At 34.9% G+C, this 14,213-nt stretch overlaps 1 protein-coding gene across 6 annotated transcripts in view; it reads left to right on the plus strand.

Moving 5' to 3' along the window:
- RCOR3 (REST corepressor 3) overlaps nt 1-14,213 on the plus strand; it is a 51,196-nt gene that overhangs the window by 7,164 nt on the left and 29,819 nt on the right. For 5 of the 6 annotated variants that reach the window (XR_009563056.2, XM_060294512.2, XM_030872948.3 and 2 more), the window contains exons 3-7: nt 2,591-2,668; nt 5,284-5,336; nt 6,971-7,132; nt 8,056-8,180; nt 8,940-9,018. Coding sequence is in view for 5 of the 6 variants with exons in the window: in XM_060294512.2 (XP_060150495.1) it covers nt 2,591-2,668; nt 5,284-5,336; nt 6,971-7,132; nt 8,056-8,180; nt 8,940-9,018 (497 nt within the window). In the remaining variant the exon portion in view is untranslated. Of the gene's footprint in view, nt 1-2,590; nt 2,669-3,041; nt 3,225-5,283; nt 5,337-6,970; nt 7,133-8,055; nt 8,181-8,939; nt 9,019-14,213 lie in introns of those variants that run through there. The other variant, XM_060294506.2, reaches the window with a different exon arrangement.

Below are 14,213 nucleotides of genomic sequence, written 5' to 3' on the forward strand. Positions count from 1 at the left end.
AGTTTGGATGCCAGTTTCTGTCAGAAGATCGGGCCCTTGATTACAGTGCTAAGAATTTTTGAGGAAACTTAACTGTTGTTCTTCATGGGCAAGAATACAAAAAAAAAAAGTTTATATCTGTTTAAGAAGAGATATTTAATAAAAATATTTTAATTCAGATTTTCTGTAATACAAGAATCAGATGCAAGGAAATATGTCTAAATATTAAGCATGTATGCTATCAAGACTTGAGACTTAATGGAAGCCTTTTCTTTGTTGCATTCCATGTTCTTTTAAGTAGTATTTAAATTATCTTTGTCACAGTCCATGCTGAAAATGAATCAGTCCCATACTAAAGGATTGAAGTTTAGGATACTCACTAGAAATAGCAATAGATTTTATTAATTAAATAAAGGCTTCTGATCAACTTAGATGTCTGTTTTAGTTCCACTGAGTGGTTTAGCTATTTTGCTTTTGTGTTTTTATGTGGTTAAAAATTAAATATATATCTTAATATTTTTTAAAGAAGTTTTTTAAAATTTATTTTTATTGAATATAAATTTTAGATAATGTACTTCTAACTTGCATTTTCTTAAATTCTCAGCTCCTATTTTTATCCTCTTATTAAAGATAGTTATGACAAAATGCAATGTTTTGCTTTTAGGTTTATTTTGTAATTATGCTTTTTTCTAATACTTTTATAGTATTCTGTCAATACTTTTTTCTCCATACCTAATTTTTCCTTATAGTAAAACGTACATAACTTAACAATTTTAGCTTCATATTGCACTAACAGTGTGTCATTCTCTAACTAAAATTTGTTGATTGAATATACAGTAGTGATGTGTTATGATTCTACAAAAATAAAGAACGGCTGAATGACATTAAATTATTGCTTGATAAAGTCTGTAGTTGGGAGTATAATAGTAGTTACTTTTACCCCTGGAAGTGAATATTCTTTATTCTGAATATCTTATAACTTTATAAGTGATTACAGTTTAACCTCAGAATTATATTAATGTTTTCTGTGAGTAATTTTGGAATTCTAGGCATTAGTTGCTGGTGGCTATCAACAGCTCTTAGTTTTTTTTTGTTTTTGTTTTTGTTTTTTTGTTTGTTTTTTTTTTGCGGTACACGGGCCTCTCCGCTGAGCCTGCGCGTCCGGAGCCTGTGCTCCGTAACGGGAGAGGCCACAACAGCTCATAGTTTTAATTAACTTGAATGCACCTAAGAAGTAGGAAGAAGCCAGAAAAGGACCATCGAGTATTTAAAGACAGAACCTACTGGCATTTACTTGGCTCTGGGATAGCTGTGTCAGGCCTTTCGTTCATTCTGTCTATTCTTTTTTATTTCTTAATAAATCTTTTATATATATATAAATTAATTAATTTATATATTTATTTTTGGCTGTGTTGGGTCTTCGTTTCTGTGTGAGGGCTTTCTCTAGTTGCGGCGAGCAGGGGCAACTCTTCATCGCGATGCGCGGGCCTCTCGCTATCGTGGCCTCTCCCGTTGCGGAGCACGGGCTCCAGACGCGCAGGCTCAGTAGTTGTGGCTCACGGGCCCAGCCGCTCCGCGGCTTGTGGGATCTTCCCAGACCAGGGCTCGAACCCGTGTCCCTGCATTGGCAGGCAGATTCTTAACCACTGTGCCACCAGGGAAGGGAAGCCCCTCTGTCTATTCTTAACTTACATGCAGTTTCAATAGAGCTTGATTTTTCTGACTTTTTAGATTATAACAGATTAGAAATAAATTAGAAACAGCAGGCTTCCCTGGTGGCGCAGTGGTTGAGAGTATGCCTGCCAATGCAGGGGACACAGGTTTGTGCCCCGGTCCGGGAGGATCCCACATGCCGCGGAGCGGCTGGGCCCGTGAGCCATGGCCACTGAGCCTGCGCTCTGCAATGGGAGAGGCCACGACAGTGAGAGGACCCCGTACTGCAAAAAACAAACAAACAAACAAACAAAAAAAAATTAGAAACAGCAATAGTATGCTTCTAGATTAGAGGTAGACTCAGATTACATTAAGGAGAAATAGCATTATTAACTTTTCCATGGTTTGACTTTGTTTTCCTCTTACACAGAGTACAAACTTTCATAAATATAAAAAGTAATAAATGAAATTAAAAAGGAATAACTGGCAGATTCCTAGCAAGGAGAACAAGATTAAATAAAAATCATAAAAAGCATATACAGGTATTTAAAAATTATAATGATCTTGGCCCATTTAGATATGGGCAAAACAATTAACTCATCACCTGAGGTATTTGCTCTAGTTTTAAAGCCAGAGTTTTTAATGACTCCTAAGTAACGTATAGAAGGTTAAATCAGATTTACTACCCGTTAAGAAGTAGGGATATAAAATGTACTTAATAAAGTCTTTCTTTTTAATTTAAAGAGGGTAAGCTTCAGTGTTTGTGAAATTTCGTTGGTATCTATAAGTGGTATATTTACTATATTTAGTGTATATCTGTTTTCCTTCCTTTGTTTTCCTGTACTTTCTTTGTCCTCTTTTGCAGGTACTGTACTAAAATAGAAATAAAACTTACTTTGTTTATACTTATTTTGAATGTAAAGTTCATCATATTCAAAATAATTAATTTTTTCCCCAGGTGCTACAAAGTACACCGATAAAGACAATGGAGGAATGCTTGTATGGTCTCCATATCACAGTATCCCAGATGCCAAATGTAAGTTTTCTGAAATTGAATGTTTATGTCAATAGGGAATCTATCAACCAATTCAAAATGCAACTTATATTTGTTTTTGAGTCTCTTAGATTCTCATAAGAAATCAGTTTGTCTTTGTTTTGTTTTGTTATTTTGATGGAGCTTGTTATGTTAGAATGTTTTTCCTTTTGAAAGATAGTGGGTTGATCATTCCAATTTGTGTCAGGCCCAGGAAGACTGAAAAAACCTAGGATCTGATGGCATTGCTGCTTAAATCCTCAAGCAGGGGAGGGAGTTACTATGTAGACATCTGCACAGGCTATTCCTCAGTATATGAAGCTGTAAAGAAATGCCTTCAAACTTCCAAGAGCCCACTATCATTACCATTTTAAAGAGGAAAGGGGAAAGAACTGACTTCAGCAGCCATCAATCAGGTCATCTTTGTGCTCTCCATTTCTGGACGGAGACCTTCTGGATCATTGACCATGCACTTCTTGAATCATGGTGTGGCTTTAGACTTCAATGTGATGTAGCGGACCTGATCCTTTGCGGCACATCAGATATAGGAAACGTGCAGGTAACAAAACTAAGATCCCCACCCCTCCATTCAGTTATCATTTGATTTATTAAAACAAACAAACAAAAACCACTGAACAGCTATTCTAGTGGCTGTAAAATAAGCTTGTCTTTTAAAAATATTTACTAAATCTTAAAGATGTCCCATGATGGTTTATTTAGTTTCATGAAAATTAATGATGTCCTATATATCATGTGCATAGTAAGTCTAGTCATACTTATTGATGCAGTAAGAGAACTAAAAATTGAAAACGGGGTATTATTCTGCATACCTGATAATTCTTCCTATTTAAGAGCTTCAGAATACCAGCAAAAAGTCTAACTGGTAACCTAGGAATTATATACCCTTGAGGTATTCTTAACAGAAAACACAAAATTGTACATTTTGTGTACTGAGAAACCTGAAAGAGACGATCAGGTTTTTTGGTTCAATCTTCATTATAGGCAGAGGTTTTCAGTCACAAACTGAGCATTAGGGTGTCATTGGCATTTGCTGTTTTAGCACTGTTTTATACAATGGTGCATTTCTTAGCAAAATGGAAAACAAAATTCAGAAAGCCAACATGTCCTGGTAGTGGTGTGTCCATGTGGAATATCCAACTGAAGGTACAGGGTAGTGACTTTCATCCCTGGCTGTGCTTGGAATCACTTAGGGGAACTTTAAAAAAAATTCTGTTGATGTCTGGCCTCTACCTCAAACTGATTAAATCAGAAATCTTGGGGGTGGAGCCAGGACTTCCTTTTTTAAAGCTCCCCTACTGCTTCTAATGCATAGCCAGGGTTGAGAACCACAGGGTGATTGGTATTGTTCAGCCTTCTATTTATAGGACTCTAAGACATTTTTGTTAATCAGCATGTGTTTAGACCTGTCATATGTTTAAGTACTATGGGTTCTAAATAGAATATAATATTTGGATTTTCTTCTCAAAAGCTTCCAGTCTTAGGGAGATATAATAACATCCATAAAAATTAGTTAATCTTAACAGCATTATTGTTACAATAGCATATTTATATATTAAACTGTACTGTAATATTAATAACAGCAAACTCTTAGAAAGTACTTAAAATGGGCCAGATGCTGTTTCAAGCACTTTACATATATTAGCTCATTTAATCCTAGGAGGAATAGTATTAAATATAGTACTATTTTTATCACTATTTATAGTGAGGAAACTAAGGTACATAAAGGTCAAGTTAATTGCCTAAAATCCAAAAACAAGTGACAGGGCTGGGAACCAAGTCCAGGTAGCCCAGCGGTTCTAGGATCAGAATTCTCAACCACTGCTTCTCAAAAATGTGCTTAAAGAATTTATATATATATATAAAATATAGGATCAAGAAGGACTTCACGTAAAACTGAGTCCTGCTGAATGTGAAGTGGCAGATTTCTTAGCAATGAAGCCTTGAAATAGCCAGTATATATATCATCATAGAAACTGCTTATTTAAACAACTCTACTGGCTTGATTACAATAATTGAGGATGAAGAAAAATGGAATATTCAAACATCTTTTGTATAGCTAGCCGGAAGAGCTGAAGAAAATTTTAGGAATACTGAAGTATATTTAAATTGTAATTATGTATAGTTGGCAAAACTATAGATAAACCATCCTTTATACAGTAATCAGAAACGGGAAGGTAAAAGCTTTGGGAAAACTCTAAACATGAGATGGGGTCTTAAATAATTGTCTCTTCAAATAAAGACTGCAATAGAAGTTACCTAATATTTTATACTGTAATTAGGCTTTATTGGCTAACCACAGATTGGTCTTTTTTTAATACAAAAATAATTACAGTAATGTCAGTGAATTTAATAAGTAGATGCTGTATGGTCACAGAGATAACTCATACTAAGTAAAATCTTAAACCAAGTGAACTTCTGATCCTGGTCATAGAAGTGAAAGTCTTTTTTATAGTATTTCATGGAAAATGACTTTGGCTATTTTTTTACCCCTAGAGTGTAATTGTTTTTAAATTTTGCTTTGTTAAAAAAAAAAAAGAGTCAACCGGGCAAATGAAGTAAATGAGAATAATTAATTATATAACATTGTTTCATTACAGTGGATGAATATATTGCAATTGCAAAGGAGAAACATGGCTACAATGTGGAACAGGTATGTAGAGAAACATTTTAATATTAAAGTTTGCCTCAGTATTTATCAAATCCAAAGAACATCTCATGATAGTTTCTGTCTTAAGAAACTGCATAAGTTCAACCAACTTTATAGATACTACAAAAGTCCTAGCAAAGTCTGACCTTTCATCATCAAGGATTTTGCTTTTATAAACATTATTTATCTCAAGGACTTGAACATTTTTCTCTCGACACCTCTGTTTCTTATCTGTTTTGAGTTCTTCAAGTATCTGAAAGCCTTCAGGATTACTCTAGCAGATGCTCAAGAAAAAGGGAAAATATTTTTAAGTAGAGGTAATTCTCTTTGACTTTTTAACCTAAAAGTCCTAAAAGTTAAACTTTTAATTTAAAGAAATACTTAAGATTTTTAGATTTTGAAGGAAATCATTCACAAAGGGCTTTAAAAAAATTAGATAACTTTAAAAAGAGATATATATGGCATATGGTTCATTATCCCTGGTAATAAGGGAATGGAGAACATGGAAAAGTAAAAGTGAAATAGAAATTCTTAAATTTAATTTTGACTAAGTAAAAAAATCAAACTTTATCAGAATTAATATAAAGTAAGTGAATTTTCTGTAACCTGGATTATTAAGAGCTAACTTTATAGTTAGTAACATGATTAAATAATAGAAAGTCATTTCAGTGAAACTGAGATGTTTATCTAAATGTAGTTAACTATTCTGTGGATTTTGAAGACTTTGATTACGTATTTTGTTTTTAAACCTCGGCTTGCATTCTAATATTTGTTTGAGAAGGTTAATCCTTCAAAATGTGACTATACATATTTTCGTTTTCAAGGAGTATTACCAAAGTACAGAAATTTAAAACTCACTATTTAAAAAGTTGCTGTATCTCTTCTTAAAAAATAAATCTTTATCCCCTAAATGATACTCTGTACCTTATAGTACAGATAAAGACCTACCGCTTACTTACAATAGAAGGGAAAGTTGTTGAATTGTTAGAAATTATCCATTTCAGGCTTTCCTATGATTTGGTAATAAAGTCATTGAAGTTATTAATATGCCTCATAATAATTCTTTGTGTATATTATGATAATAAAGTACATTAAAAAATATATGTGGTAAAATATTGTTAAAGTTGCAGTTGAGGTACTCTTACTTCTTAGAAGTATTTAGCCCATGATACACTTCTAACAGGTTAAAACATAAATATTTCTCTACTGAGTCTTGACTGAGCACTTCTAGTTTTGTGTTATAATTGATAGTTTCATTTAAGTATTGACTTACAGGTTATTTTTCCTTTTAGCGTATTTTTCTCTACACATTGACAAATGAATAAATGTGAGTGAAAGTCTTGATATGAGCCTACAAACCTGCTTTAGTAATTATAGCCACTCTCCTCAGCTCACTTTTTCTAGATTCTACAGCAAATATGGTATGTAAGAACATTTACTGTTCTGAGGCCCTGATTAAAAGAAATAAATAAATGAGGTCTGCTACCTGGGCACCCCTGATTAAAAGCCCCAAACTGTGAGTGTATCTTCAGTTGAAGTCATAGGCTTAAGATTTTAACCTAATTTGTGTTTAACTCTCTTAAGTGTGATGGAACATAAGTCCATTAAAACCAAAGGGGAATGATTTCTCTTCAAAGGCACTTGGCATGTTGTTCTGGCATAAACATAACATTGAGAAGTCCCTTGCTGATCTCCCTAATTTCACTCCCTTTCCGGATGAGTGGACAGTGGAAGATAAAGTCCTATTTGAACAAGCCTTTAGTTTTCATGGGAAGAGCTTTCACAGGATTCAGCAAATGGTATGGTAATTTTGCTCTTACTGTGATTCATACCTGAGTGATAACCTTATTCTATTGTTAAACACTTCCTAATTATTAAAAACAAAAAAGTTTTCCAATCTAATTTTAATTTTTAAAAATATTTTTAAATAAGTATATTTTACATACAGTCTTATTTTCTACTATTCTAATGCATGATCATTATGTGTCATTTCGTTGTAATAAATTAACATTTATTATGACTTAAGTATATGTTTAATAGAGTTATTAAATAGTCTGTCATTTCAGGAAAAAAATTTCAATTTTATTTTTAAATGTTTCATTTTTCTAACAGTAGGATTTCATTTTCAAATTTATATTCCTTTGGATATGAAAACCAATTTTTAGAAATTCTGTATTATTTCAACATTGTTCAGGTGCTGTTGCTTTTTTTTTTATTTAAAGAAGAGCTATTTCTAGTTGTTAAATTTCTAGTATTGTGTCAAAATAATCTGAGAAGTTGCTACATTAAACTCTTTTAACTTGAATGAATGGAAATTAGATAATGTTTGCAAATATGTCTAAGTGTCTTCCATAATCAAAGAGAACATTTTTAATTGGAAGTGTGTGTGCTTGTTTGCCAGTATGACAAAGCAGTGCATGATCATTAGTCATTTTGTAGCTTAAGTCTATTTGCATCATTTATCATTTTAATTTTATCTCTCCTTTCCCTGCTCAGAATAAATAGGAATATTTATTTAGAAATGTGAGTGACATAGGTGTGGTGGGGTGCTATGACTACAGCTGCATTTTTTAGCTCTATAATTCATAAAGGTACCTGGGAAAATATTTTTTGTCTATGCTTTTGTTTGCTAAGTATCAAAGAATAATAGAAATATTTTTCATTCTGTTAATCAGAGTTTATGAATAAACTTGCTTGATATTAACATGATTTTTTTTTCAAGCTTCCAGATAAGACAATTGCTAGCCTTGTGAAATATTACTATTCCTGGAAAAAAACTCGATCTAGGACAAGCTTGATGGATCGCCAGGCTCGTAAACTAGCCAATAGACATAATCAGGGTGACAGGTGGGTTGAATGCCTTTATGTAGTTACCGGTATTGCTTGTATTTCCTAAGGCAGAACAATTATCACAATACAGTGTAAATGCTTCTTATCCTTACATTCATGTTTCCACTCTGACGAGAACTGAGTGATCAGAAATCTTAACAGTAAGAACTCTCTTCAACTCTTTAACTGTTAATCATAGCCAGCAAACCTTGCAACTGAGTTATATGTGAGTTGTATTTAACTAATCACAAATGCTTCCTTTCAGTACTGATGTATTCAATACATACATTTAGAATATATTAAGAAATATATTCTCTGGCAGATGGTCTTTCCACAGTTATCTGAGTAACTGAGGTCCACATTATTGTAGCTGTATCTTTCTGGTAGTATAAAAGATCATTTTTTCAGTTCTCCACTTGGAACACATTTATTAATTTGATATAATAACTTATTATTTCAGTTCTCCAGTTGGAAAATAAGTATTATATCAAATTAATAAATGTGTTCTTTTTCCCAAATGATATTTCTTTCTAAATATCTTTCCTATTGGGTCTCTGTTTTTAGCTAGAAATGTTTGCTTAAATGATTCTATATACCTAAAAGGGTAAATGTTTCTAAACACTACAGAAATCTAAACTATAAAAGCTCATCTTCCCAAGGACAACTCCTGGGGAATATTTAGTAAAATTATTAGCCAGGTATATTGCAGTTTGATGAGAGCACTGGAACAGAATGAAAGGAAGTGAATTAAGTTTATTAATCTTTGTTTTTTCTCAGTGATGATGATGTGGAAGAAACACACCCAATGGATGGAAACGATAGTGATTATGATCCCAAAAAAGAAGCCAAGAAAGAGGTAATGATAATCATTAGGGTGCTTATAATTGTTCTACAAATCCACTCCAAAAAACGAATAGTACTTCATATTAAGAAAAACATTTTTATATAATGGGTTAAAAGGTAGTAAATTTCAATGTTAATTGGAGGTTTTTGGAAAAACGATAACATCTAGAACTCTAATTAGCCAGTGAGTTAAGTAATTTTGGGGTTATCTCATCCACTCCGAAGTATAAAAGCCCTGCTACAATGTCTACTCTTTTTTTTTTTTAATAAATTTATTTATTTATTTATTTATGGCTGCATTGGGTCTTTGTTGCTGCACGCAGGCTTTCTCTAGTTGCGGTGAGCAGGGGCTCCTCTTTGTTGCAGTGTGTGGGCTTCTCATCGCAATGGCTTCTCTTGTTGCAGAGCACGGGCTCTAGGCTTACGGGCTTCAGTAGTTGTGGCTCGAGGGCTGTAGAGCACAGGCTCCGTAGTTGTGGCTCACGGGCTTAGTTGCTCTGTGGCATGTGGGATCTTCCTGGACCAGGGCTCGAACCCATGTCCCCTGCATTGGCAGACGGATTCTTAACCACTGTGCCAATGGGGAAGTCCCCATGCCTATTTTTTTTTTTTTTTTTTATTTCTGGCTGCCCCAAGTAGCTTGTGGTATCTTACTTCCCCGACGAGGGATTGAACCCAGGCCACAGCAGTGAAAACCCGGAATCCTAACCACCAAGCCACCTGGGAACTCCCCACGATGCCTATTCTTCACGCAGGCTCAGCGGCCATGGCTCACGGGCCCAGCCGCTCCGCGGCATGCGGGATCCTCCCAGACCGGGGCACGAACCCGTGTCCCCTGCATCGGCAGGCGGACTCTCAACCACTGCGCCACTAGGGAAGCCTGATGCCTATTCTTTAATCCATAGAAAAGAAGTAGAACCACCCTCAGATAATACAATATTAGGTGTAGAATATTCTTGGAAAACATTTAGTTTATTCCATGTTATAACAAATTATTAATTAGTACCGGGTATACTGACAGCAGTGAAAATTGAAAGCTGCATCAAAGGAAGAGATGGAAGAATCCCCAACTAGAAGAGCACTCATATTCCTCAATTTAATGATAATAACGGTGACTTAAAATCATTAAAAAGAAAAGTTTTAAATTGATATGCATGCTCATTTATTAAGGCAAGGAATTACATAATTGTAAAAAAATAGACCAAATGTTGATGGGTAAAGGCTTGTGATGTATTGGCAACTGTGGAATAGTGAAAATAACATTGAAAATTGGAGAATGTGACTTCATCCAATATGACTCCCATTCCTCCTCTTAAGGAACTCAATGCCATGGCCCATTCTGGCCCTTGTCATCTTTCATCAATGAAATTTAATAAATCCTACCCTTAACTTGATATTTTACTGATTTTCTTACTACTGCTAAATGTTCTCAAATTCCTTGATTCCTTCTTTTCCGAGTCTCCTTGTTTCCCTAAACCATAGACCAAATGACCAATTACTTAAGTTGCTCTCTTCCCAGTATCTTTGACTCCCCATTTCTCTCACCCTTCTGCTATTCCTTCTCTAACCCTATAAACCCACAATGCTGGATCAATTGCTATTCTTGGTCTGGTGTAGCAGGAGAAAATTGCAGGATCATGTACATTGTTGCTACTTACAAAAAGTAGTTTCCAATCTCAGTGTAGCCCTTAGCCCCTCTCAGTTTTTAACCTGTAATTTTCAGTTTTTTCCATTGGTAAAAGTAAAAGGTTCTGACAATCAAAGAGGTAATATGTATAAAAGCACTTATTACAGTACCCAGTACATAATAAATCTTGAATAAAATTTATTATGTAAGCAACTGTTTGAACATTCATCCTTTGCTACACATCATCTACCACCTCTCCACTCCCCTAAAAAAACTTAGCAGATAACTTCACTTTCTACTTCATGGAGAAAATATCAAGCAGGAACACCCTTAAATTCCAGCCCTTCCTCTGTGCTACCATACTAGCCTTTTTATCTGAGTATATTTACACTTAGGATGTTATACTAAAATTATTGTCTTTTGCCCACTAAGCTGTGAACTCTTTGAAGTCAGGCCCTCAGTAACACTGGAACATCTGGTATCCCCTAGCACTTCACATAGTACTCATTGTCCACTTCCTTGCTGGTACTTGATAGGATCAGATTTTTAAAATGTCACAAATTCAGTAATATGAAATTACTGAATGAACAGTCTGAGCTGAATGCCTCTCTCATTCAAGATAGGCCCCTCCCCTTGTTCTGTATAATTTCACTGCTTGTTTGACCTATCTTATCCCTTCATATTGCCTCTAGGACCTTCTGTTTGCCATACTTTCAACCTTTTCATTGCAGCCCAGAAGTAAGCTCCAGTCTTTCGTTTAAAAGCATGACTATCTCCCAACCAGTCTAGAAAGAATTATCCTCCTTAGCATGACTTCACTTGAGTTTGCTTCAGTCAGACTTCTGTCCCTTTACTTCACTGAAACTGCTGATAGGTCAGCAGTGACCTCCTAACTGCCACATCCGAGGACTGGTTTCTCAGTGTACTCTCCTTGTGCTTCCTGTATTATTTCAAGTTATTGACCCCTCCCTTCTTCTGAAAATCTCTTTTTGAGTTTTCTAACACCATTCTCTGATTCCTGTCTACCTTTTTAACCACTGTGTCTCAGTTTTAGTGACTTCTTTTTCTCAATTACTCTGTTCATTTTGTCATTACCGTTTTTAATTCTCTCTCTCAAATAACTGTAAATTTTGTTCTTTTCTCTTTGGTCTTTCTAGGTGACTGCCTTTTTTTAGGTTCTCATCTCTTCTCTGAATTACTGACATTTTCTGTCTTATCTTAATTTACCTTATCTCCATGCCTCCAGACTCTGCACCACACCTTCCAAGTCCATTCTTCACCCTGCTGCCAAAGCAATCTTTTTAAAACCAAATTTACTGTTTGCAGCCCTTCCGTGGCTTTGTCCATAGGATAAAACAGTCTTTCTAGTTAGGCATTCCCTGCCCCACCCCACTTATTTCACATTCCTAAGAGGGTTTCAGGTAAGTGTTTTAGTTCCCCCAGCCTTTGTTCTTTGTTGGTCCATTTTTTTTCTAGAATTTCCTTTCTTCTCAAATCTGCCAGGCAAATTCCTCATAACTCTGCAACATGTAGCTTGTCTATGAACTCTCCTGTGCCTTATGTTGAATTGACCACCTCCTTAGTTTTCTTTAAATCCATTGCAGTACTCATTGAGCTAAGTGGTACTTGTTTACATCTGGTTTCCCCTCACCTGCCTACCTATCCCTGGGTGGTAAGCTCTTAAAGAGCAAGAATTGTGTCTTAACTACAGGGCCTGGTAGATAGTAGGCTTTCAGTCAAATTTATTTTAACAGATGAGAATATATGTCATGAATTCTTAATTACTGTACAAATATGAGAGATTAGGGATTTGGGTTTAGTTATGTAGGAAATGTATGTATGTGGAATACTGTTTTTTCCAACTATGTGAGATGGTACTTACACATTTGGTCTTTTGTTGGCCTGTGATCTCATCCTGTTAGCAAATGTAGTGAGGGGAGTAAAAGTTAAAAAGTGTTAAAAACATACTGCAAGGTTGTGGTCCGAGGCTCGTACTGTTTGTCAGCAGCTTCATTCATTTCTCTGTTCTTTCACAGATGATAGGGACACCACTCAGGGAATGATACTGTATCATTGCCTTTAACACATCTTTATAGCTGCTTCTGCATGTTGTTGACACATTATATGGAAAGGTTTTTATTTTTAACTTTTAAAAATTATGAACTATACATACCATAGACTGTACAATTTAAAGAATAATAATAAAACAAACACCAGTGTGTCCATGACTGAGCTCAAGAAACAGAAGTCCTTTGTGTATATTTTCCTTATTGCACCCCTCCCTTCTTTCCAGTGGGAACATCTATCCTGAAATTTATCAATTATTCACTCCCTTTTTTATAGTTTTATCACAAAGTTATGTATCTCTGAGCAACTCACATTTAGTTTTGTACATTTCAGACTTGATTTAAATGGAACCATATTGTATGTGTTCAGCTACCCGCATTTTTTTGTTGCTGTCCAACATGTTTTTGCAGTTCATTTTCATTGCTGTATTACAGTGTTCCCTTGCATGCATATGCTACAACTTAGCCACTCTCTAATTAATGGACATCATTTGTAGCTTTTTATTATTATGAACAATACTGATAAGAACATACCCTGGATACATATATATCAGAGTTCCTTTGGGACAGTGGTTCTCAGCTAGGTTTAGTATTACTCACATAAAGTGCATTTAAAAATTATGGACGTGGTTTTGGTTGATGGGCACCACTGGCATATAATGGGAAAGGGATGCCAGCTCTCCTGAAATGCACAGCACAGATTGTTCCACCAAAATGCCAGCAGTGACTTAGTGAGTAATAATACCCTAGGATTGTTTGGAGTGGAATTACTGTATTTTAGGGTATAACCATGTTTAACTTTCCTAGGTAATGGCAAATCATTTTCTACATTTGATGTACTTCTGTTGGGCTATGAGAGTACTCATTATCCAGTTCCTTGCCAATACTTTATGTGGTAAGACTTTCAAGATGTTAGAAATCTGATAACCTGAAATGGTATCTCATTGTGTTCTCCATTCATGAGATTACTAATAAGGCCGATTATTTTTCCATCTGTTGTCTATTATTGTGTCTTTTTTTAATGCTTATTTGTGTTTGTTTTTTATCTATTGGTTTGGTTTTGTCTTTTTCTTAAAGACAATGTATAAAATTTTTAAGTTTTAAAGTTTTGTTTTTTACATTTAAGTCCTTGATCTTTCAGTAATTAGGTTTTGTTTATGTTGTGAGATAGAGACCCGTTTTTATTTATTTGTTTTCCAATATGGAAGCGAGTTCATTTCTTTCAACTGGTCTGCCATGTCAGCTTCATCATAGATGAGGTTTCTATATATGTATGGCTCTCTAGTCTGCTTCTCTTGTCAGTTATATATCCCTTGTCAGTCACACAATGTCCTGATTACTATAACTTTATAATAAGTCTTGATAGCTGCTAGGATGAGTCCCATTACTTGGTAGTGCTTCTAAAGGTGAAAGTCCTTGGCTATTTTTGGACTTTTGCTCTCAAACTTCAAAGTAGGAAAGTGCTACTTGATGTTCCGTTGAATCTACATATAAACTGGAGAGAAATGAAATCTT

This window comes from Globicephala melas, chromosome 1 (genome assembly GCF_963455315.2).
Source record: "Globicephala melas chromosome 1, mGloMel1.2, whole genome shotgun sequence".
Taxonomy (NCBI): domain Eukaryota; kingdom Metazoa; phylum Chordata; class Mammalia; order Artiodactyla; family Delphinidae; genus Globicephala; species Globicephala melas.